Here is a 26,614-nt window from a genome sequence, read left to right on the forward strand (position 1 = left end):
CCCAAATCTATATCTCTGCCCCTGCTCTCTCCCCCTCCCTCCAGGCTCGCATCTCCTCCTGCCTTCAGGACATCTCTATCTGGATGTCTACCCACCAGCTAAAACTCAACATGTCCAAGACTGAACTCCTTGTCTTCCCTCCCAAACCCTGCCCTCTCCCTGACTTTCCCATCACTGTTGACGGCACTACCATCCTTCCCGTCTCACAAGCCCGCAACCTTGGTGTCATCCTTGACTCTGCTCTCTCGTTCACCCCTCACATCCAAGCCGTCACCAAAACCTGCCAGTCTCAGCTCTGCAACATTGCCAAGATCTGCCCTTTCCTCTCCATCCAAACCACTACCCTGCTCGTTCAAGCTCTCATCCTATCCTGTCTGGACTACTGTATCAGCCTCCTCTCCAATCTCCCATCCTCTTGTCTCTCCCCACTTCAGTCCATTCTTCACGCCGCTGCCCGTATTTTCTTTGTCCAGGAACACTCTGGGCATGTTACTCCCCTCCTCAAAAATCTCCAGTGGCTACCAATCAACCTACGCATCAGGCAGAAACTCCTCACCCTCGGCTTCAAGGCTCTCCATCACCTCGCCCCCTCCTACCTCACCTCCCTTCTCTTCTTCTACAGCCCAGCCTGCACCCTCCGCTCCTCTGCCGCTAATCTCCTCACCGTGCCTCGTTCTCGCCTGTCCCGCCATCCACCCCCGGCCCACGTCATCCCCCTGGCCTGGAATGCCCTCCCTCCCCACATCCGCCAAGCTAGCTCTCTTCCTCCCTTCAAGGCCCTACTGAGAGCTCACCTCCTCCAGGAGGCCTTCCCAGACTGAGCCCCCTCCTTCCTCTCCCTCTCCTCCCCCTCTCCATCCCCCCTGCCTTACTTCCTTCCCTTCCCCACAGCACCTGTATATATGTATATATGTTTGTACTTATTTATTACTCTATTTATTTATTTTACTTGTACATATCTATTCTATTTATTTTATTTTGTTAATATGTTTTGTTTTGTTCTCTGTCTCCCCCTTCTAGACTGTGAGCCCATTGTTGGGTAGGGACCGTCTCTATGTGTTGCCAACTTGTGCTTCCCAAGCGCTTAGTACAGTGCTCTGCACACAGTAAGTGCTCAATAAATATGATTGATTGATTGATTGCTGGGTGACCTTGGAGAAGTCACTTAACTTCTCTGTGCCTCAGTTACTTCATCTGTAAAATGGGGTTATGACTGTGAGCCCCATGTGGGACATGGACTAGGTCCAACCTGATTATGTTGTATCTACCCCAGCACTTAGAACAGTTTCTGGCACATAGTAAGCACTTAACAAATACCATAAAAAAATGACTCCCTTGGCATTTGAAAGGCTTTTGGGCAACTTTTGTTTTTCAGATTCACCCAATTAAACAATTGGTTTATGATCCCTTCCCTTCTCTAATTGGTTCCTTCATGCAGGGTATGATTGGTGGGCAAATCTGCCTTTAGTGCTCCCACACCAATGCCAGATCTGATTCATGGTACTGCAAAGACCAAACTTATTTTAATGGAAACCACAGTTTTTGCTAGGACCACCATCATTATCTTGTATTTGTTACAGGTAGAGAAGCAGTTTAAATTCCATTTCCCTACCAGGGAGAGCCTAGCCTGAGAAGACAAAGCCAAAGGGTGAAGATCATTAGTTTTTCCATAGTCCTCCAGATTTTCATGAAATTCTTCATGGCCTGGGTGGTCTGGCTCTGAAAATATGCTTTATCATGTTTTCCAGAATGTGGACAACTAGCTGACCATGTGCTTTACTAAGAAAGGCCTATAGTACAGCATCCTGTTGGAACAGAATTCTGGACAGCACTGGCCATTGCTGTGACCTAGCAATGGTCTCTAGACTGTAAACTCATTGTGGGCAGAGACTGTGTCTTTTGATTATTGTATTGTACTCTCCCAAGTGCTTAGTACGGTGTTCTGCACACAATAAGCACTCAAAAAATATGATTGAATGAATAAATGAATGCATTTCTTACAATGTGAGGCAGTGAGGTGTATTGCTTGGCAAAAGCATGGGGTTAGAAATCAGGACTCCTGGGATTTAGACTGGAAGCTCGTTGTGGACAGGAATTATGTCTACCAACTCTGTTACATTGTGCTCTCCTCCCAAGAACTCAGTGCAGTGGCCTGCACACAGTAAGCATGCAATAAATACCGTTAATTGATTGATCTAATCCCAGCTCTGCCACTGGCCTACTATGTGACTGGTCAAGTTGCTCAACCTCTCTGTGCCTCAGTTTCCTCATCCATATAATGGGGATAAAACATGCCCCTCTCTATCTCACAGGGAATTTGTGAGGCTAGAAAATGAGATCATTGATGTGAAAGCACTTTGGAAAAATAAACATGCTATATGGAGAAGCAGCGTGGCTCAGTAGAAAGAGCATGGGCTTTGGAGTCAGAGGTCATGGGTTCAAATCCCAGCTCTGCCAACTGTCAGCTTTGTGACTGTGGGCAAGTCACTTAACTTCTCTGGGCCTCAGTTACCTCGTCTGTAAAATGGGGATTAAAACTGTGAGCCCCCCGTGGGACAATCTGATCACCTTGTAACCTCCTCAGCGCTTAGAACAGTGCTTTGCACATAGTAAGTGTTTAATACCATCATTATTATTATTATCTCCAAGGTAACATCATGTTCTTATGTTTGTTAGTAGTTAGATATATTTTGAGTTGTGTTTAGTATTATGGTTTCAGGTCATTAAGCATGTTAAAGGCCAGAGAGAGGTTTCAAAATAAGCATTCACAATAGGGTTTTAGTCTATTTTCTCCGCAGTTATTTCAATTTGTAGCCATTGCCTGATTGGTCCCCAAGATTGTAACTTGAAATTGAATAATACTTTTGAAATTGGAAAATTCAGAAATCCCTAAGCAAATAAAAGTTTGTATTGTATCTATGGACTTGAGGTGTCTCTAGAAGCCAAAGCCCTTGTGAAATATTCCATTTTGAGAAGGCTGAGTTGTGAGTTCAAAATTAATAGCTCTGTTCCAGGATCTACACATGCTATGTCAGTGGAGTAGAGTGGTGGTTTTGCACTTCAGAATGATCTTATTTGTAGACTTTATTTCATTGGTAAACCATATTACACACAGTCCAGGATTCTATTATTGGTTTTCAGGTTCCATTTTCCCCTCTGAAACCAGCTGGGTTGAGTGAGTCACTACAATAGAGTGTACAAGCACAGTTGAGTTATAATTTTCAGGATTTAAAACAGTTGAATTTTTCTTTTCCCATTCATTTCACCAAAAACTGCATTTATTAAGTGCCTCCTGTGTGCCGAGCACTGTATTGGGCACTTCGGGGCGTATAACAGAAATGAAAGACCAAGTCCCCATCCTTCAGGAGCTTACGGCCTAACAGAGAAGATAAATAGATGTAAATTGCTCAAAATTCAAAAGGTAAATGAGTAAGAGCCTGTTGTATGCCCACTAGATTGTAAACTCATAGCAGGGATCGTGCCTACCATTTCTATTGTATTCCCCCAGCTTGCATAATACAGTGCACTGCACAGAGTAAATACTCAGGAAATACCATTGATTAAAGTATGACTGTAGACCGTGTAATCTTTATACTGAAATACTCTATGTGGCTTCTATTTTCAGATGGTGAGCACCTGCTCTGTTGAGTCTATGGTTGGGGCAGATGGCTGTGGTGGATCTGGAGGGGTAAGAACCCTTGCTATTCATTGTTTTCAAAGGAGAAATCTTTAAGATAAATGTGTTACCTTGAATTGCTTGGTGAACAAGCTTTGTTTTGTTCGTTCACCAAGAACAGAAACAATAAAATTTAATAATCTCAGGGGATAGAATGTTTTTTGATATTACCACTGTCATAATTATTTATTAAGCATTCTTTTGTGGTGGTGTACTAGCCACCAGGTCAAAAGTTAAAACTGATTCAAATATTTAAAAAGAATTCTTAGACCACTATGTTTTTATTAGGTGTCATTCCCACCCTTTATGATATATTTATTCAACTAAACAAATATGCCTAAGAGCTTAAAAAAACAATATCAGACTGATTTTGCATATGAAAACTTTGTAGAAACTTTCACAAATTTAAGGTATTTTAAATATAGGAATAAGAGCAAATCTCTACCTCTTTGACTGCTACCCTAATGAGAGGGGCAGATAGAGTCTGAAATATTTTTCCAAGACATTGGACCTTACAACTTAGTAACTATGGCTCAAGTATTCCCGAAGGTGTTTCTGAAATGTTGAGGCTGGGAGTGTGTGATGGTTGAGCACTGTATCCTCTTGGTGCCCATCGACACCACAAAATTTGCAGTATTTTGTTCAGTGTGGTTAGTTAAGGGAGCATCACTTAGAAAATGTTCATTATCATTTCTTTGGATTTTCCTAGTCTTAATGCTGTTCCTTTTCCATTGTGAAAGCTCCTGCAACCTCCCTGAAGTTTGCACTATTTCTACTGACAACTCTGCAATCTTACCACTTGGTGGTGGTGGTGCTCAAAAGAACAGATTCTTCACTTGAGTTATGGAGTTAAAGAAACATTGAACACATCTAGATTTCCCGCTGTATTTTACATTTGCATATTGAGACCCTCCCTCCTCCTGCCCTTCTTCAACTCTCCCATTTTTCCCAGCAGAAACTCAAAAGCAGGTCTCTTGCTTCCTCTCAAAATCTACCCCCTCCACCTGCACCTCTGATGCCATCCCTTCGCATCTTATCAAAACACTTGCCCCCTCCATTCTTCCCTCCCTGACTGCCAGCTTCAGCCGTTCACTTTCCAATGGTTCTTTCCCTCCTGCTTTCAAACATGCTTGTGTCTCCCCTACCCAGAGGAAATCCTCCCTCCCATGGCTCCTCCGGTTACCACCGCAACTCCCTCCTGCCACTCCTCCCCAAACTCCTTGAGGGAGTTGTCTACACCATTGCCTCCACTACCTCTCCGTTCTCTCCTTGACTCCCTCCAATCTGGTTTCTGCCCCCTTCACTCCACAGAAACTGCCCTTTCAAAAGTCACCAGTGATTTCCTTCTTGCCAAATCCAATGGCTTCTACTCTATCACAATCCTCCTTTACTTCTCAGCTGCCTTCAACACTATGGACTACTACTCCGTTCTCCAGGAATAACCTTCCTTCACTGATACTGTCCTCACCTGGTTCTCCTATCTGTCTGCTCCTTTTCAGTGTGTTTCAAAGGTTTCTCCTCTGCTTATGGGTCATTTGCTCCCATAGCTTCAACTACCATCTCTATTAGGGTCCTAAATCTGCATCTCCATCCCTGATTTTTCTCCAACTCTGCAGTCATGTATTTTCTCCTGCCTTCAGGACATCTCTTCTTGCATGTCCCACCAACATCTCAAACTTAATGTGTCCAAAACAGAACTCCTCATGTCCCCACCCAAACCCTGCCCTTCTCCTGACCCTCCCATCACTGTAGACAGTACCACTATCCTTTCTGCCTCACAAGCCCATAACCTTGGTATTGTCCTCAACTTATCTCTCTCATTCATTCATTTAGTCATATTTACTGAGTGCTTGCTGTGTGCAAAGCACTGTACTAAGCACTTGAGAGAGTACACTATAACAAACAGATACATTCTTGCCCACAGTGAGCTCACAGTCTAGAGGGGGAGACAGACATTAATATAAATAAATAGATGAATAAATAAATTATAGACATATACATATGTGCTGTGGAGATTGGAGGGACAATGAATGAAGGAGCAAATAAGAGCAGCACAGAAGGGAGTGGGAGTAGAGGAGCACTTAGGGAAGGCTTCCAGGAGGAGATGTGCCTTCAATAAGCTTTTGAAGTATGGGAAAGCAATTATCTGTCTGATATAAGGAGGAAGGGCATCCCAGGCCAGAGGTAGGATGTGGGCGAGAGGTCGGTGGTGAGATAGAAAAGATTGAGGTACAGTGAGAAGGTTAGCATTAGAGGAACAAAGGGTGCAAGCTGGGTTGTAATAGGAGAGTAGCAAGATGAAGTAGGAGATAGCAAGGTGATTAAGTATTTTAAAGACAATGGTGAGGAGTTTTTGTTTGATACAGAGGTGGACAGGCAACCACTGGAGTTTCTTGAGAAGTGGAGAAACAGTCTGAAATGTTTTTGAAGGAAAATGATTCAGGCAGCAGAATGAAGTATGGACTGGAGCAGGGAGTGACAGGAGACACAGAGGTCAGCAAGGAGGTTGATACAAAAATCGAGGTGGGATAGGATAAGTGCTTGCTTTAATGTGGTAGTAGTTTGGACAGAGAGGATGGGGCGGATTTTGGCGATGTTATGAAGATAGAACTGACAGGATTTAGTGATGGCTAAATCTGTCACCAAATTCTTTCGATTCAACCATCACAACATCGCTCAATCTGCCCTTCCCTCTCCATCCAGATTGCTACTATGCTTATCCAAGCACTAATGCTATTCTGCCTTGAATACTGCATCAGCTTCCTTGCTGACTTCCCTTCCTCTTACTTCTCTCCCCACCCCAGTCCATGTTTTGCTCTGCTGCCCAGATCATATTTCTACAAAAACATTCAGTCCCTGTCTCCCCACTTTTTAAGAGTCTTCAGTGGTTGTCCATCCACCTCCAACTCAGACAGAAACTCCTTACCAGCTTTAAAGCATTTAATCACCTGCTTTATATATCAGAGTTGGTAGATGTGTGCCCTACCCACAAGGGGCTTACAGTCTAGAGGGGGGAGGACAGACAGTAAAATCCATTATGGAAATACATTAAATGATCCATTATGGAAATACATTAAATGCTGTGGGGCTGAGGGTGGGGTGAATATAGGGCATAAATACAAGTTCGAGGGTGACGCAGAAGGGAGAGGGAGTAGGGGAAATGAGGGCCCCTGGCTTACCTTGCTGATTTCCCACTATAATTCAGCACACTCACTTCGCTCTTCTAATACCAACCTACTCACTGTACCTCAATCTTGTCCATCTCACCACTGGCCCTTCACCCACATCCTGCCTCTGGCCCAGAACTCCTTCCTCCTTCATATGCAACAGATCACCACTGTCCCCACCTTCAAAACCTTATTAAAATCACATCTCCTCCAAGAGGCCTCCCCTGACTAAGCCCTCAATTCCCCTACTCCCTCTCCCTTTTGCGTCGCCCTCGAACTTGGATTTATGCCCTATATTCACCCCACCCTCAGCCCCACAGCACTTAATGTATTTCCATAATGTATTTTAATGTCTGTCTTCCCCCCTCTAGACTGTAAGCCCCTTGTGGGTAGGGCGCATGTCTACCAACTCTAATATATTGTATTCTCCCAAGTCCTTAGTGCAGCATTCTAGCATTCTGCACAAAGTGCTCAATAAATATGATCGATTGATTGATTGATAATTCAAAGGACTTTCTTGTTCTATTGTAACATTCCAATTTAGACAAGTAACTAACCGAAGCAAGTGATTTTGCCAGTGTCCCACATTATCTCATGATGAGATTGTGTGATTCAGAGAAGTGTGTAATTCCTAAAGTCTGTACAGTCCAATCTCCACTGAAATGTTGTTTAGGCTTAATCAAGTTAAATATGCTAGTTTCTGTACCTGAATGAATGCACTCAAAAATGCTTTGCTTCCAACAGAGTTTCTAGAAGACATTTCTCCTTTGCAAGGTAGAATTGAAACTATAAACTGACCTTTTTCTCATGAACTAACTTGGCTTATATTGAAAATATTTACGCAGTTTTTCAAGACTGCATAGTTTTCAGGAAAAATTGACTATTTAGCAGAAAAGTATTTAAGGCCATTCCTTGCAGTATTCCAAAGAAGGATTTCCAATCCATAATCACTCACCAATCTTTATCCACTGTCCCCACCAAGCAGTTTTTTTTAATTCCACTTGTTTGTTGTGAGTTCTAACCATTTAAGAAGTGTTCACCTTGTGTCTAAGAAAGTGTCCCCTCAAACATTTATTTAGCGTGAAAATCAGAGTTATAATTGTAAAGAAGCCCATTCAAATAAAGGATGTCTTTGTCCAGTTGAAATGCTGAAGAAGATGGTGCAATTTAATCTCATGTTGATTATCAAAAGGAATCCAAATCCCTTTAATTTTATGTCTGATTTTAAGAAGGTTAATACATAGTACAAAGAAAGTCATTTGCAACTCAAGACATCACTTAATTTACATTTGTTATGCTAGCTCAAGGGAACTGGTTTCATTTGCCACTCAAGTCAAAGTGAAACATGTTTTTATAAAGTGTGTGTTTTCTTTGACAAGCAGCCAGCTATTTTGCTTATTATAGTGCTGCAGACCCTGCATGTAAAATGTATTTGCATGCACTTTGCCATGTGCTGCCCCTCTGCCCTTCTATTTGCTTATTGCACTCTAGCCAGCAGGGCCTTGGAGGGCAGCTGGGTGACTGGCTCACAGAGCTGTGATATATCCAACCTTGCCTTCCAATTAGAGCATGAGGGAAATATATTTAGACATTGGGAAGTAGCAGGGTATAGTAGAAAAAGCCCAGGCCTGGAAGTCAGAGAACCTGGGTTCTAATCCCGATTCCATTACTTGCCTGCTGCGTGACCATGGACGAGTCACATAACTTTTCTGTGCTTCAGTTTTCCCAACTGTGAAGTGGTGATTCAATACCTGTTCACTCTCCCACTTTGACTGAAAGTCCAGTGTGGGACAGGGACTGTTTCCAACCTGATTAACTTCTATCTACCTCAGTGCTTAGAACAGTGCTTGACAGCTAGTAAGCACTTTATGAATTCATGCAAATGTCTTTCTTGAGCAATTACTGTGGGCAGAGCACTGTACTAAGCTCTTGGAAGAGTACAATACAATAATAAACAGATACATTCTCTGCCCACAACGAGCTTACTGTCTAGAATGGGGGGGAGACATATATTAATATACAAATACTATTAAACAAACAGCAACAAAAAAAAACCTTGAATGGTAGAGATGGGAGATAACCCATACAACTATTGTGATAATCAATTCCTTTAATCACATTCTCAGTTCTGGTGTCTCTCAGGACTGAGGTTCCTCTGTAATTCTGTACAGGAGACTCTACTCTAATCATTTTGCTGAAATGCATAGCTTTGAATCTCCTGTATTTTTTTTTTTTGAGTAAAGAGAACCCAGTGAGTTCTCAGTGAAGCCAACCGGCATTTTCTATACCAAATTTGCATGATACTAAATTCATGCTAAGCCCGATATCCTTACTGTAGTCATTAAACCAATCAGAAGTCTGGTGGGATACATAAAAAGTATCAAATAGGTATAAGACATAAACTCTGGAAGATTCCATTTAGCTCTTTGCCCATGGCAAAGGAGCCAGGCAGGTTCAAGCTTGCCTCACGGGCCCCCGGCTGTCCTGTCTAGCAGTGTTCGTTACATAAGCAGAGTTGTGGTCATACTTGAGGAGGCCAGGGAAAATTGATGAACAACAATAATCTCATCAACTTTCTGAATTCTCTGTTTCTACCTCAGTTTGAATCCAGAAAATCTTCTAAAAATAGACGAGATAAAGAGAAGCAAATGTGTAAAGGCTGCAGTGAAACTTTTAACTCAATCACCAAAAGACGGCATCATTGCAAGCAGTGTGGCGCTGTAAGTATTCATCATCAGAAAGCAACATCTAGTGTTCATGTGTATATCCTTATACTTGGCCACTTCCCTAGACTGTAATTTATTTTTATGTCTGTCTCTCCCGCTACATTGTAAGCTCCTTTGGGCAGGGATCAGATCTATCAACTCTGTTGTATTATGCTCTCCAAACTCCTAGCACAGTGCTCAGCACACAGAAAACACTCAATAAATACCACTGATTGTTTGATAAGCTGAAGTGGTTAAATGGTGCCTTTGAGTGTAAAAGTGTGACTCGAGTGTTCATGAATATACCTTCCATTTTAAAAAATGTGTTCTATACTGTTGAATTCATTGTCGTATTTATTAAGCCCTTAATGTGTGCAGAGCACTGTATTAAGCACCTGGGTGACTATAGTATAACAATAAAAAGAAACATTCCCTGCCCCAAAGTCCCAGGGTATTCCACAGGGTCTACTTTTTCCAGAGTCAGCTTTTTGGTGATGTGAGATTTATCATATTAGTGAATGAGGACAAACTGCTCAAGTGGGCAGGGAATGTGTGTGTTTATTGTTGTATTGTACTCTCCCAAGTGCTTAGTACAGTGCTCTGCACACAGTAAGTGCTCAATAAATACAACTGAATGAAGTTGGAGAGGTAGTAGAAAGGGGGCAGTATAGAAGTTGGGCTTAATAACTCTTTTTGACATGTTGCTAGTGGATAGGGTCAGGAGGACAGAGGTGCTACCTCTCCAAATCTGGAAATGTGGAGCTTAGGCACAGGCGAATGCTCGGATGGGGAAAAGAGAGAAGAGATGGGGAAATGAGTAGGACAAAGCAAAAAGAAGTTGCTACTGTTTTTTTTAAAACTTCAGGGCCTAAACACAACTCAATTTAGGTCTAAATTAGAAGAAAAAAAATTGGAGGGGAAAATTTCTCTTCCACTTGAGTGCTTGGCAATAAACATTTCTCTCCTCTTATCCCAGTTCCCTGCAGTTCAGAGAGGTGAAACAAGTGTTTGCAGTAAAATACTATTCATCCCTCAAATACATCCATCTTACACTCAGTTCTGCCATAACCTGTGTTGTCAACATGCTTTTTGGCTGGAACCCTATAAGGGAATTAAAGAATGTTCTTCCTACCATGTGAGCTTGTTTGGGCTGGACATTTGTTCTCAGAAGAAATTGCTTGTGCATGGAAAGGATGAATACTACAATGCTGTGAGTCTTCCTTAATGAAGTTTGGCAATAATACAACTCTTGCGCTGTAGGAGAATTGGATGTACAGTGGAGGATCTTTGATGATCTTGAATCTTTAGTGATTCATTTCATAAGTATTTAGGTCATCAAAAATCTAATTTCCAGAGTATAGATTTTTATACAATAGTTATTATTCAATTAAAGCCCTCCCCTCAGACAAGAAGTTGTTGAACAAGAAATTTTTGAAATTAAGTTATTACTTAATATTGAATGAGCAAGACAGAGTTAGCCCATCTGTCTGATATGGCACCAGCAAGAAAATCTAATGAATTAATTTGCCTCAAGCAAAACAATGCAGTGCCCAAATGAGTCAGTGTGTTTCATTCAGGCATCCATCAATCCATCAATTGTATTTATTGAGTGCTTTCTGCGTACAGGGAACTTTGTCAGAACACTGCTAAATTTAACACATTATATTCACTGAGCCAGAAGGTGGGAAATGCACACACCTAAAATCCACGTTTCTTAAGACTAAATATTGTCAGTAGAATTTTAGAAAAGCAAGGAGCAAATTAAAGCTTGATAAGCCAGGAAGACCTGAAGCAGTAAGAGAGAGGGGAAGCAAAGAAGGGGTGTGTGTGTGTATGTGTGTGTGTTTTGCAACAAGGATTAATACAGAAGTGATGACACAGCAGTCAGAGCTTGAATTTAAAACAACTCTAGGTTGGTATTTAGGGATGCTTCAATCATTAAGATTATCAGTAAATAATATTTGAGTATCCGATACCTGGTGCATGAGTTGGTGTTTTCAATTGCTAGATCCTCTCAAGTTCATTCATTCAGTGATACTTAGTGAGAAGGTACTGTGTAAAAAGCACTGTAGTAGACACTGGGGAAAGCAATATAGAAAAAAATAAAACTCTCTGTCCATGCTCTCAAGTTTACAATCCATTGGGGAAGACTGGCAGGCCTAAAATGTATACATAAAGTAGGGGCATGAGGTTAGTATGTAGTTGGTAGTAAGAATATGGAAAAATCAAATAAACACAGATGTTAAGGGTGGCATTTGGAATAATGACATGACCAGGGGTGGTAGAAAGTATTTGGGGAATGTCGGAGAGTGAGTTTTCAGGGAACCTTTGAAGATGGGGAGCGGTGTAGTCTTTCAGAGATGTGGGAAGGGTACTCTAAGCAGAGGGAAAAGCATGAGCATGGGGGCAGAGTTGGGAGTGTACAGAAAGCGGTACAGAGAAAATGGTGTACAGAGAGAAGGTGGCTTGGGAGGAGTGAAGCACATAAAAGCTGCATATAGTGGGTTGAGAGCAGGTCTGTAAGAAGGAGAGAGAGCTAGTGAAGAGCCTTGAAGTCGCTGGTCAGAGCTTCTGTTTGATGCAGAGGGAGATGGCTAGCCATTGGAGGGTTTCTTGCATGGGACGCCCTTTCTCCTCAAATCCAACAGACAATGAACTCTCTCCCACTTCAAAGCCTTATTGAAGGCACATCTCCTCCAAGAGGCCTTCCCAGACTAGCCCTCCCCTTTCCTCTTCTCCTACTCCCTTCTGCATCACCCTGACTTACTCCCTTTGTTCTCCCCCCTCCCAGTCCCACAGCATTAATGTACATATCTATAATTTATTTGTATTGATGTCTGTCTCCCCCCTCTAGACTGTAAGCTTTTTGTGGGCAGGGGATGTGTCTGTTTATTGTTGTATTGTATTTTCCCAAGCACTTAAGTACAGTGCTCTGCACACAGTAAGCACTCAATAAATATGAATGAATAAATCAATCTAGGTGAGGGAATGTACTTCAGACTTAGGAAGGGAGAGAATAGGAGGAGACTGATTAAATAGACTCCGTGGGAGATGACAAAACCTCCCATCAGGTTGTGGGGGCTGTAATAAAGGAGAAGAAAGGGCTGAGCCAGGAAATATTGTGGAGAAAAAACGCAAGTGGGTAGATATCCATCACGCTAAATTAATAAATGAGAAACTACCTTAAAAACGAATAGGTTGGAGAGGCTAAGAGCTGACGTGTTTGGATACCAAACTTGCTCAGAATTAGGATGTGTTGAGTTTGGGAAGACTAAGCCTGGTGTGGGCAGGGACTGTCTCTCTTTATTGCTGAATTGTACTTTCCAAGCGCTTAGTACAGTGCTCTGCACACAGTAAGTGCTCAATAAATGCAATTGAATTAATTGAGTGAATACTGCACTGCCTCATATATACTGGTTTGGTGGGCAAAGGATCTTAACCCTTTAGGATTCTCTGTCTGACTTTCTCACAAGGACCAGTTTGACTTTATATGACTTTCTCAAAAGTATCAGTTTCACTCTAGACAATATAAACAAAGTTCAGTTCACAAGGGTTATGAAAAGTCATAACTATTTAGTTTATAATGTTAGCACTCCTGCTTTCTACCAGGCAGAAGCTTGTTAGGATTTTGAGCCTAGAAAATATGGTTTCAAATAAACATGCATCATGATATTTTTATCATTTCTCTGTCTCCATGGTCTCTCCTTGTTCATTCTGCATTCTTCTGTAGACTGTAAGCTTGTTGTGGGCAGGGATTGTGTCTACCAACTCTGTTGTACTTTCCCAAATGCTTAGTACAGTGCTCTGTAGAGTAAGCACTCAAATCCCATTGATTGATTCTATGCCACTGCGCTGTTTCTCCTTATCTAACCTCATCTCCTTTTGGTTTTTACTTGTCTCTCTCCTCCACTCCTCTTCTCTTCTTTCACTCTTCTGCCCCCCCGCCCCTTCCCATCCCCACCCCACCTTTCATTAATTAATTAATTCATTCGGTTGTATTTATTGAGCGCTTACTGTGTGCAGAACACTGTACTAAGTGCTTGGGAGAGTACAATACAATAAACAGACACATTCCCTGCCCACAACAAGCTTACAGTCAGTCCTCTCTCCTCAGTCTCCTTCATTATCCTCCTTACAGTCTCTTCTTCTCAATTCCTTTCACCCAACCACCGGATTGGAAACAGAAACCAGGTTTCCCTGAACCCTTTATAGCAGAGGGGGTTCTGTTTTTAGCTCCCTTCCCTCCTGGAGTATGAGTTATAGGGGAGCAGTAGGACAAAGGGATCCTACTTACAATCTTTAAGGGACTCAGAGGGCTCCTTTTCCAGGTTGCAAGTCCCTTCAAGGTCCCCAGACCTCCCTTACCATGGTACAGTGGCTGGAAGCACAAGGCCTTCTTTTCCTCTTGCCCCCTTGGGACTAACATAGCCAAAATTAAGGTGTGATAGAAGGAGGAGTGTTACTTTTAAAGATGCTGCCAGCAGATTTGAGAGAATGTTTAATGTTCCATTGTATAACATATGTTTCATGTCATTAATCGATCAATCAATGGAATTTATTGAGCACTTACTGTGTGCAGAGCACTGTACTAAGTGCTTGGGAGAGTGCAGTGTAACAGAGTTGGTAGACAAGTTCCCTGATCACAATGCGCTTATAGTCTAGAGGGGGAGATAGGCATTAATATGAATAAATAAATCATGGCTATGTTCTAGGGGCTGAGGGAGGGGTGAGTGAACACAGTAGTGATTAAGTAATTAAAGGTTTGTTAAAATGGGGCAGCACGTGTAGCCAGTGCATATGCAATACTGGTAAAAAAACCACCAATAGGTATAGAAAGTACCGAGTTGTGCAGGGATTAAGCCTGTCGATATGGTGTTTATTCAATATGATTATTTCTCCTTGATATTTTGCAGGTTCCTTCTCTCTCCCTTCCTTCCTCCCCTCCAACTTCTTATTTTGTGGCCAGTGGTTCTAATGAAATGAGTTTCTTCTTAGTTGTGGAAAATAAAATTCTGTCTTCATGATTCAGGTGATCTGTGGAAAATGTTCGGAATTTAAGGCCGATAATAATCGCCAGAATCGTGTTTGCAAAGAGTGTTTCATTGTGTCGTCCACAATTCCTAGTAGCCCAGGACCTGAAGCTCTTGGTGATCAAAAGAAGAAAGTGGAGGTAGGTATCATCAGCTCTCTCAAAAGCTTTGTAACAGGTGGTGTTGGGCCAAATTGGGAATCCCAATTATTTGGCTTTACTTTAAGAACTAGGCCTTGCTTGTCACTGGAGCCAAGATTTTGGGGATGGTGCCACTGAAATTGAACTGTGTTGTCAACAGCCTTTGGGCATGGATTTTGTTTCTTACTCTGCAATATTTTCAGTACACACTGTAATTCTAGCTCTTCACTAGGAAGCAAGCTGTGTAAGCATCAGCACTGCCTATGTTTTCTCAACATATTGCTAATTCAAAACATCTATCTTCAGCAGAGCCCAAACAGTTCAGAACTCTTTTAATACTCACAGCAAGAAACTCTTTCATAACAGAGGTATTTGTCTCGGAATTTTGCCTAAGAGAACAATTGTTTGGGAAAATATGGATTTCTCAGTACTGCTGGGCATATCTAAGTCTTTAAAAGAAAATTCAAAAAGGCAAAATAGAATAGACAAAATAGGAAAATCTCTGGGCAAGGTTATTTTTTTTATTTCCATTTGACTCAGATAATGAGCTTAATGATGTCCAGGGAGTTTTTGCCCTACACTTCTTATTAGGTGTTGAAATTGACTCTGGACAGATTACACATGGGAAGGGCTAATGCAATGAAGCTTATTTTTCCCCAGATACAAGACAATCATTCCTGGTGTGACTCCTCACAAAAATTATGGTACCCTAACACCCCTGCTAGTCATTTGATTTGAATAGGGAATGTTTTGCCCCCTTGGAGTCACTCTATCCTGTTTCAAAGACTTCCTAATTTTTCTCATGTTGTCTTCGATGCAGTATCTGTCTGATATCTTTGAACTATAATTTATGTTTTGTTAAAGGTGTGTGCCTCTTGTTTTTATATGTTCTCATTTATCCTGGCTTGGGTTTTTCCTTCCTGAAACCTGGGCTGCTAAGCCTGGGCTGCTATTCCAGAACACAGTTTGCCCAGGCAGACCCGTGCACTGAGCTATATAATCCCTCTGCGCCTTCCTTTAATCCTAGCTGCACAGTGATATTTCATTTGTTGGAGGATGAAATGAATCCCAGTCCATCCGAATATTCTTACATACCCATCCCAAATGAAGAAATCCTTTTGAAGTGCAAATTCCACAAGTCTTCCTTGAGCTCAGGGGTTGATTTAGGGATTGTCAGGTTCTTTCCACCTGAAGGATGGGAAGAACAACAACAACTCTGGCCTTTCGTGGCCCTCAGATTCTTATTCCAACACTTCTGACCTCACTATTGCTACCATCCCTGAGGATGGAATCTGAGACAGAATTAGGCAGATCCAAATTGCTCAACTGTTCTCCCACAGACTGCTTTGACAAAGGAAGGTGAGAGCACAATTATCCCTGTTTTCTAAGGCAGTAGGAAAAAAAAGTTTTCAGGTTTCTGATTTTAACCCAGAGGATTGAAGCCCTCTCTAAATGACTCACTTCAATTTAGATGATGATGATGATGGTATTTAAGTGCTTACTACATGTCAAGCACTGTTCTAAGCTCTGAGGTAGATTCAAGCTATTCAGGTTGGACACAGTCCCTGTCCTACATAGGACTCACAGTCTTAATCCCCATTTTACAAATGAGGTAAGTGAGGCACAAAGAAGCAACTTGCCCGAGGTAACACAGCAGATATATGGCAGAGCCCAGATTAGAACCCAGATCCTTCTGACATCCAGGCCCATGCTCTATCCACTAGGCCACATTTAGATGCTCCAAGTTATCAGCAGAAAGACACTAAAAGACAATTAAAATTGGAGTATTTTGAAAGGAACTCAAGAGTTATCATTCATGTATCTTGGGACCTTAATGGTGAATGTCGTTCTGTGAACTTAGGGATCACTTAATAGCCATTCCTCCTGAGGGCCCCCCTCCCCCACCAAATAGAAGACATATCTGAGATCCTGTGAGACTGCCCCCCACCCACTCCATTCTGTCCATTGAAAATCCTGGGTGACTAGCATAAATTGCAAAAATATGATTCTGTCTTTCAAAACTTGAGTCGTCATACACTCAGCTTTAAATCTGGATTGATGGGGTGTTGTGGTTAACTCCTGTGACTGTAAAAATCCCTTTTTTCTGTGTGGACACCCCAAGGGAAACAGCAACTACTAATCTTGGAACTTTTATTCTGTTTCCAGGATCAGCTGTGGCTACTACATGATGATGTCAGTGACACTTATTAAGTGCTTACAATGTGCATACAAAGCACTGTATTAAAGACTAGAAAGAATACAAGCCTATTAATTCAAAGACCGTCCTTGGCCCATAGGGAGCTCACAGTCTAAAGGCAGCTAGGATGAGAGGGAGGGAGAGAGAAAAAGGAGGACAGGCACAGACAAATAGAACAATGGAGCAATTTTATCAGCAGAATCTGTAATTTTACTAGATAGTCCTCAGGCACCTCATTGTTTCAGGCAAACAATCCTCAGTCCTGATTGAAAAATCCACCACTAACATCTCAATATTGTAGTACTGTGGAGGATGTTGGGCTTCTCCCCGAAGAGTGCACCAAGGAGGGAGAAGCCTCCCCAGGGGTAGGTGAATCTGACATGATATCCCACGTTGGGGGAGCAACTAAGTAAACCCATTGTCACCCCATCTCACTCAGCCTCTGGCCTTTCCTCTCAGCCTCCACTCCATTGCTCTTTAAAAATATATCCTCTCCTTTCCCACCCCACCCCACCCTGCCAGTTTGGCTTTTAAAGCATTTCTCCTATTTCCCCATAGCTCTCATGTGCACCCTGCCTGCTGCCCCCAAGTCCACTTCCCTAATTTTCTTGTGGTTTCCCCCAATCCTTTACCCTGGCATGCAGCACTGCTTCCCTGACCGCCTCAGTCATCCCAGTCTCCGTGGCTTTGATACTCCCATAAGTAGGAAATTCAGGTCAGTGAAGGGCCAGCCATGGCAGAAAAATAAGTACAAAATAAAAAAAGCAAAATCGGATTGGTGGAACCATGGGTGGGGATTGGGAGGAGCCGGGGGAGGGACAGGAGACACTTCTAGAAGAGGAGGGAAAAGGAGTAAAAAATTTAAAAAGCTACAGCTGGGGGGTGGGAGTTACAGTGACAGGGAAAGTGGGAGTGCTGGTTGAGGAAGACCTCACCTGGTCACTACCCAGGGTCGCTAGTGTGAGATGGCAAGGCAAATTTACTCAGTGGAGAAGTAAAAATTGCCATTCCTCTGGCAGCTCTGATCTTGGGGGAGCTCCAGGCTACCTGTTCATGGGATTCTGCCCACCATCCATTCCTGAATGTCATCCATTTCATTTTATAGCCCCTTTTAGGAATTGCTGCTCAGTTATAGTTGAGCACATTTTTCACCGTAACTTTCCATATTCTTTGAACCTGTTTTTGCTGAGACTCTATTCTCATCTTCAGTTTGCCCTGTGGAGTTGGAATTGGAACTTTACTTCCTCAGAGAACAATAATTCTGGATCTGTTTTTAGGAGCACACTCTACCTAGAGTTTAATACCGAATATTTCATTTGAACATGTGCTGACTCCTTAGTATTTATACTTTAGTACAAACCTAGGTCCCAACTCAATATTAATGCTAGAAGCCTGTTTCACATAAATGTTTAATGCCATTTCAATACTCTGACTCCAAAAATGTCCCCAGAGGGGATGAAATAGTGGCATAAGTACAGATTGAAAAATCTACATTCCCTATAGGACCACAATTCAGGCCTTGGATTATTTCATAGGATTGAATGAAATAGGCATTTTTGGTCTTTTGAATAAGACCTTAGAAACCAGGATCCCATACTCCCTTCCTCAAACTCCAAACTATCCAAAGAAGTCATTGTTTTTCAGTCCCAAGAGAAGCCAGCAAGTAAACGAGTGCATCTTCTCTGTCAGATTGTAAGGTGTATGAAGACTAGGGTGTCATGTTTCCTCTTTCTCTACTGCTTAAGATTTCTACATAGACTTTTCCTCAACATTTGGAGCTCTGAGGAAATGCTAAGATGGTCTCACTTTTGAAAAGGAAGATCAGAAAGGTGGCTATAGAAGTGATGGTAGCATCTCAATGGTCTCCGTTGCTAGTAAAATCCTAAGCAGTTTGGCCTATTGGAAAGAGAATGGGCCTGGGAGTAAAAAGGCCTGTTTTAAGCCTGGCTCTGATACTTGTCTTCTGTGTGGTCTTGTCACGTTACTGAACATCTTTGTGCCTCAGTTTTCTCATCTGTAAAATGGGGATGAAAAACCTTTTCTCACTTAGACCAAGAACCCCAGGTGGGACAGGAACTGTGTCGGATCTGCATATATTGTATCTACCTCAGCGCTTAGTACAGTGCTTGGCACATAGTAAGCACTTAACAAACCACAGTCATTAGTATTAACTATAATTCAATCATCAGTCCTTCTGGATTAGGTACAAACAAAATTCCTAAACAGGTTTAGCTACCTGTTCATCAAGATTCTGAGGTTTCTCCATGACAGTAGAATCAGTCGTGGCTGAGTTGAAGATGCATTTTCTGGCCCTTTTCCCTTCCCCAAGGAGTAAAGTGAGGTTGTACAGTAAGTCCAAACCATTTTAGAAAATATTTCTGAGGATGCAATAAGTGATCTAGCAAACAAATGTTAGAATATGTAACTACTCAAATATGTAAATTATGTAAATATGAAAAGACTGATTTACTGTACCAACCACCAAAATCTTCCACACAAGCAAAGACATTCATCAGCTAAATACAGAGCTAAAATCTGTGGGAGGTCTGCTTTATAGACTATATACCGTGCAGTGATGTCCAAATGGACGAGGAAATAGAAAACCAAATTTAAAAAGCCAGTATTTCTTATGGGGTGCTGGCAGGAAGAGTTTAGTAGCATAGAGCACTGAGCTCCTGCCCAAAGAGAAGATCTCTGCAGTTTTGCAACTCCTCCTGCCTTCAAGACATCTCTACTTGGATGTCCTACCGTCACCTCAAACTTAACATGTCAACCTTCCCAGCCAAACCCTGTTCTTTCCTTGACCTTCCCATTAGTGTAGACAGCACCAACATCCTTCCTGCCTCGCAAGCCTTTAACCTTGGCATTATCCTTACTCCTCTCTCTCTCATTCATCCCCCATACTCAATCTATCATTAGTCAGTCAACCTTCACAACATTGCTAAAATCTGCCCTTTCCTCTCCATCCCAACTGCTACCACATTAATCCAAGCACTTACCCTATCCCGCCTTGATTATTGCATCAGCCTCTTTGCTGACCTCCCAGCCTCCTATCTCTCCCCACTCTAGTACCATACTTCACTCTGCTGCCTGGTTCATTTTTCTACAAAAACATTCAGTCCATGTTACCTCACTCCTCAAGAACCTCCAGTAGTTGCCCATCCGCCTCCACATCAAACAGAAACTCCTTACCATTGACTTTAGAGCTTTCAGTCACCTTGCTCCCTCCTACTTCTCCTCGCCTACTCTCTTATTACAACCCAGCCTGCACACTTTGCTCCTCTAACGCCAATCTACTCACCATACCTCGATCTTGTCTATCTCACTACTGACCTCTTGCCCACATCCTGCCTCCAGCCTGGAACACCCTCCATCTTCATATCGGACAGACAATTGCTCTTCCGGCCTTCAAAGCCTTATTGAAGGTACACCTCATCCAAGTGGCCTTCCCTGACTAAGCCCTCTTTTCCTTTTATTCTATTCCCTTCTGTGTCTCCCTGACCTCATCCTTTTATTCATTCCCCCCCTCCGGCCTCACAGCACTTATGTACATATCCATAATTTATGCAAATTAATACCTGTCTATAAACTCAATGTGGGTAGGGAATATGTCTGTAATATTGCTATATTGTACCCTCCCAAGCACTTAGTACAGTGCTCTGCTCATAGTAAGCACTCAATAAATATGATCAATTGATTGATTGATCTCCAGAGCAGTAGTAGTGCCTTCCATGTGCCTGTGAGATCTGGACTAACCTTAGACATTGCATCTGGCTTCCAGTTTCAATAGCATCAACTATGTCACGTTTAAAATTACATAGCAAGACAGGATCACAAACAGAATGGTCCTGGAATGCAGTCAACCTGTCAGCAGCAATCCAGTGGTCATTAAAAGACCAGTGAGGAGAGCAGATGGTAAGGTGCAGATAACAAATGGAAAGACTTTGAATTTTTTCTGAGTCTAATTTATTTTTATTAATATCTGCCTCTCTAGACTGTAAGCTTACTGTGGAGAGCGAATGTGTCTACCAACTTTGTTGCATTATACTCTCCCAAGATCTCAGTACAGTGCTGTGCATACAGTAAACACTCCATCAATAACATTGATTGATTGATTTGAAAGACACAGGGAAGCATAACCTCATCCTGTGAGGCATAACTAATAATGATACTGGTGGTATTTAAGTGCTTACTATGTGCCAAACATAAGTGCTGGGGCAGATAAAGGATAATTAGGTTGGACATTATCCCTATCCCACCTAGGTGTTACAGGCTAAGGGGGAGGGAGAACAAATATTTGGACCCTCAGATTTTAGGTGAAGGAACTGAGGTCCAGAGGAGTTAAATGTCTTGCCCAAGGTCACACAGCAGGCAGCCAGCAGAGCTGGGATTAGAATCCAGGTCCTCTGACTCCCAGGCCCATGCTCTTTCTACCAGGCCACGCTGCAGAAAACTAGCCTGGTATGTTGGTATTGATGAATAGGGCAACTCAGATCAGGGAGAAGCAAAGAAGCAGCGTGGCTCAGTGGAAAGAGCACGGGCTTGGGAGTCAGAGGTCATGGGTTCTAATCCTGGCTCCGCCACATGTCTGCTGTGTAACCTTGGGCAAGTCACTTAACTTCTCTGAGCCTCAGTTGCCTCATCTGTAAAATGGGGATTAAGACTGTGAGCCCCACCCACGTGGGACAACCTGATCACCTTGTATACCCCCAGCGCTTAGAACAGTGCTTCACACTTAGTAAGCACTTAACAAATGCCATCATCATCGTCATCAGGGAGAGACTTAAGGAAGATTGTAAACTGATGGAATAGAATCAGTGCCAAGTGTTGCAAATAACAATACAACAAAAGCAGTGTGCCCTAATGGAAAGAGCCCAGGCCTGGGAATCAGAGGACCTGGGTTCTAATCCTGGATCTGCCACTTGCCTGCTGTGTGGCCTTGGGCAAGTCACTTGACTTCTCTGTATCTCAGTTACCTCATCTGTAACAAACGGGGATTAAGTCTGTGAGCCCAATATGGGACAGGGACTGTGTTCAACCTGATTAACTTGTATCTACCTCAGTGCTTAGAACAGTGCTTGGTGCTTACTATGTGCTTAACAAGTACCATAATTTTTTTAACGTATACCATTGAAAAAAGTCCCTACTTTGAATTACATCTCTTCACCTTGTGTATTTGCTAGGTGGTTTTTGCCCACGAAGAGGGGATGGGAGACTTTGTGCTCCACTTCAGCTGAAATGTGTCTTATGCTACATTTTGATGGCTTCATCCAAAATCCTAACAGTTCCACCTTCTCGTTTCCCTATGGCCTTCCCCATCCCTAGCCAGCATTCTGTTTTAGTGCAGAGTTGTCCAGTAGACCTCATAGGAGCAAAGATACTTATGATCAAACAGCACTTTATAATCCAGAATGTAACTTTTTTGCCCTTGTTGTTTTTTAATAGAAGCCAAATGTTGCAGCCCCTGAAAACAGCCTGTTTTGCAGCAATCTCCTGATCCTTGACAAAGGGAAGGCTTGGAGCAAGGTGTGGGTGACCATTCCAAAGACTGATCCTCTGGTATTGTATCTGCAAGGGAGCAGCCAGGTGAGAAGGATGTTCACTCTGGTACCTTCCAGCAATGGAAGCAGAACTTTAATGATGTCAAGCTGAGAAATAGGTCAAGGGATTTGGCTTGCTTTCAACAACAGAAATGAACACGCCTGTGAATTTAGCACAAAGCCTCAGAGGTTTCAAATTTCCTCCTTATCAGCTGTTGAGCTTATGAGATCTCTAGCAGAGTCTAGGCTCACATCTTTCCTCCCCAACCCCCGCCCCCTCACCCCCAAATAATGTTTGAAGAAAAAGAAGATAAACCCATGATGTAAAGTTTGCTTTTCTAAGATGGCTGCAGAAAGTTGAGTGTTTGAATTAAGTCTTTAAATGGGTTATTGGTCTCTGGAGAAAGATTGGTACCTGAAGGCTACAGAGCCCTGAGGATTGGAATAATTGAATGGTTGTTACTTTGAACTTTCTCATGAATGTTGCTGCTATTCTGACTTATTCATTGATTTGACATTTTTCTCCCCATGGGGTGGTTTTATAGAATTGTTGAGGCAAATACTCCTTGACAGTCAGTCAAGGGTATTTATTGAGTGCTTGCTGTGTGGAGAGCACTGTTCTAAGCACTTGGGAGAGTACACTACAACAGAGTTGGTAGACATGTTCCCTGCCCACAAAGAGCTTACAGTCTAGAGAGGGAGATAGATATTAATATAAATAAATTATTGATATGTACCCAAGTGCCCTGGGGCTGAGGGTGGGGTGAATATCAAGTGCTTAATAGGTACAAAGCAGTGTGGCTTAGTGGATAGAGCACCAGCCTGGGAGCCAGAAGGATCTGGATTCTAATCCCAGCTCCAGCACATGTCTGCTGTGTGACCTAGGGCAAGTCACTTAACTTCTCCGTGCCTCAGTAACCTCTTCTGTAAAATGGGGATTAAGACTGTGAGCCCCATGTGGGACAGGGACTGTGTCCAACCTGATTACCTTGTTTCTACCCCAGCACGTGGCACATAAGAGCTTAACAAGTATTGTTATTATTACAGATCCAAATGCATAGGTGATGCAGAGAGGAGAAGGAAAAGAGGGCTTAATCGGAAGGCCTCTTGGAGGAGATGTGATTGTAATAAGGTTTTGAGGTGGGAAGAGTGGTGGTCTGTTGTATATGGAGGGGGAGGGAGTTCCAGGTCAGAGGGAGGACGTGGGCAGTGAGATAGGCAAGACTGCACTACAGTGAGTAAATTGGCATTCGAGAAGCAAAGTGTGCGGGCTGGGCTATAGTAGGGAATAAGCCAGGTAAGGTATGAGGGAGTGAGGTTTTGAATGCTTTAAAGCTAATGATAGGGAGTTTCTGTTAGATGTGAGGGTGGATGGGCAACCACTGGAGGTCCTTGAGGAGTGGAGAGACATGGACTGAATATTTTTTATAGAAAAATGATCCGGGCAACCGAGTGAAGTAAGGACAGGAGTAGGGTAAGACAGGAGTCAGGGAGGTCAGCTAGGAGGAAGATGCTATAGTCAAGATGGGATAGGATAAATGCTTGGATCAGCGTAGTAGCAGTTTGGATGGAGAGGAAAAGATGCATTTTATTGATGTCGTGAAGTAAGAACAGACAGGATTTGGTGACAGATTATGTGGATTGAATGAGAGAGTTGAGTGATGACCTCCCTGCTTCCTATCTCTCCCCACTCCAGCCCTTAACTTTCCAAAACAGCATTCAGTTCACATCTCTCCACTCTTCAGAAACCCCTGATTGCTGCCTATTTACCTCCACATCAAAGCAAAAACTTGAAAGCACTTGATCATCTGCCCCCTCATATCTTACCTTGCTGATTTTGTACAGTGACCCAGCCCATATTGCACTGCACTAGCACCAACCTACTCCCTGTACCTCAATCTTGTCTATCTTGTCTGGAACTCATTCCCACTTCATATACGCTAGGACTACCCCTATCCTCACCTTTGAAGCTTTATTAAAATCACATCTCCTTCCAACAGGCCTTCTCTGTTTAAGCCTCCTTTTCCCCTACTCTCTCTCTCCCTTCTTCATCTCCTATGCCATGTGTCTGTACATTTAAGTACTTGATATTCACCCCACCCTCAACCCTACAGCACTTATATACATATTCATAATTTATTTTAATGTGTGGCTCCCCTTCTAGAATACAAGCAGGAAATGTTTCTATCAAGTAGGTTTCATTGTACTCTCTCAAGCAGTAAGTATAGTGCCCTGCACACTTAATAAATGCTGTTGATGATAATGCCAAGGTTATGTGCTTGTGAGATAGGAGGATAGTGGGGTTGTTTACAGTGATGGGAAAGACAGGGGGAGAACAGAGTTTACGTGGGAAGATGAGAAATTTTGTTTAGGATATGTTTATTTTATCTTATCGGTGGGACATTCAGGTAGAGTGGTCCTGAAGGCAGAGGGAAATGTGAGATTGCAGAGAAGGAGAGAGATCATGGATGCAGATAAAGATTTGGGAATCACCTGTGCCGAGATGGTAGATGAAGCCATGGGATCAAATGAGTTTTCCAAGAGAGTGTGTGTGGATGGAGAATAGAAAGAGGCCCAGAACTGAGCTCTGAGGGACTCCCCCAGTTAGAGGGTGGGAGGCAGAGGAGGACCCTGTGAAAGAGGAGTGGTCAAAGAGGGAGGAGAACCAGGAGATAACACTGTTTGTGAAGCCAAAGTTAAGTAATGTTTCCAGGAGAAGCGGGTGGGCCACGTGTCAAAGGCATCTGAGGAGGATTAGGATGAAGCAGAGGCTGCTGGATTTGGCAAGAAGAAGGTCATTGGTGACCTGAGAGAGGGCACTTTCCATGGAGTGAAGGGGGTGGAAGCCAGATTGGAAGGAGTCAAGGAAAGAATTGGAGGAGAGGAAATGGAGATATCAGGTGTAGGCAACTCGCTCATGGAGTCTGGAGAGGAATGGTGGGAAGGAGATGGTTTGATAACCGGAGGGAGCCATCGGGTCAAAGGAGGGGGGTTTTAGGGTGGGTTTATACGAACATGCTTGAAAACAATAGGGAAAGAAGGGAGGGAGCAAGTGTTTTCATGAGGTGTGAAGGGAAGGGTGGGAGGAGGTAGATTTTGAGAGGAAGTGAGAGATCTCGTCGAGGTACTGCTGGGAAAGATGGGAGAGTTGAAGAAGGAACAGAAGAAAGGAAGGGCTTGAGAGGAATAGGGGAGATTTTAGGAGATCCTGCCTGTTGGTTTTGATTCTATCAGTAAAGTATGTGGCCAGGTTATTAGGGGGAAAGAAATGGTAATGTTAGTAGGCCATTTAAGAGGAACATTAACCCTTACAGATCACTAAGGGATAGCCTCAAAAACTCTCCAGTCATTACCCTGTCCTTTCCACATCAAATAGAAGCTCCTGGTTATTGGTTTCATTTAAGGCACTTAGCTCTCTCCCTTCTACCTATCCACTCTCTTCTCCCACTAAATCTCAGCTTGCAGTCTTTACTCCTCTTAAGCTAAACTCTTCACTCTACCTTGTTCTCATCTTTCCTGCTGCCAACTTCTTGCTCCCGTCCTTCCTTCTGCCTGTTATTCCCTCCCACTTCAAACAGAGTACAAGCTCCTTGTCACTTTTGTCATTCTGGACTTCTCAACACATAGTAAAACACACTGCACCAAGTGGGTGCTTAATAAGTGCTGTCACTACTGTTATTCATTCATTCATTCAATCATATTTATTGAGCACTTACTGTATGCAGAGCACTGTACCAAGTGCTTGGAAAGTACAATTCAGCAGCAGATAGAGACAATCCCTACCCAACAATAGGCTCACAGACAGAAGGGGGAGACAGACAACAAAACAAAACAAAACAAGTAGATGGTGTCAGTACCATCGAAATAAATAGAATTATAGATATGTTTAAAGGGTGCAGGCCCATATGCATAAGCGACACAGAAGGGAGGGCAAATTGGGTGAGGAAATGAGGGGTTAGGTATCTCCCATTCCAGACTGTAAACTCGTGGGGGTTTTTTTAATGGTATTTGTTAGGGGCTTAATGAGGCACAGACAAGTGATTTGCTTAAAGTCACACAACACCCCTCATTGTCTGTCTTTCTTAAATCGCATCTCCTCCTTGAGGTCTTCCCCAATTATTTTCTCAGCATCCCAGGTAATATCTGCCTTACTGCCTGT

The 26,614-nt window shown here is 42.8% G+C and overlaps 1 protein-coding gene across 1 annotated transcript in view; it reads left to right on the forward strand.

The window, feature by feature from the left end:
* Nucleotides 1-26,614, forward strand: part of FGD3 (FYVE, RhoGEF and PH domain containing 3) — an 81,225-nt gene that overhangs the window by 47,930 nt on the left and 6,681 nt on the right. Inside the window, exons 13-16 of the mRNA XM_038772822.1 lie at nucleotides 3,626-3,688; nucleotides 9,444-9,563; nucleotides 14,578-14,718; nucleotides 22,361-22,501. Of these exons, the coding sequence (XP_038628750.1) occupies nucleotides 3,626-3,688; nucleotides 9,444-9,563; nucleotides 14,578-14,718; nucleotides 22,361-22,501 (465 nt within the window). The remainder of the gene's footprint in view (nucleotides 1-3,625; nucleotides 3,689-9,443; nucleotides 9,564-14,577; nucleotides 14,719-22,360; nucleotides 22,502-26,614) is intronic.

Source organism: Tachyglossus aculeatus, chromosome X1, assembly GCF_015852505.1.
Source record: "Tachyglossus aculeatus isolate mTacAcu1 chromosome X1, mTacAcu1.pri, whole genome shotgun sequence".
Taxonomy (NCBI): Eukaryota; Metazoa; Chordata; class Mammalia; order Monotremata; family Tachyglossidae; genus Tachyglossus; species Tachyglossus aculeatus.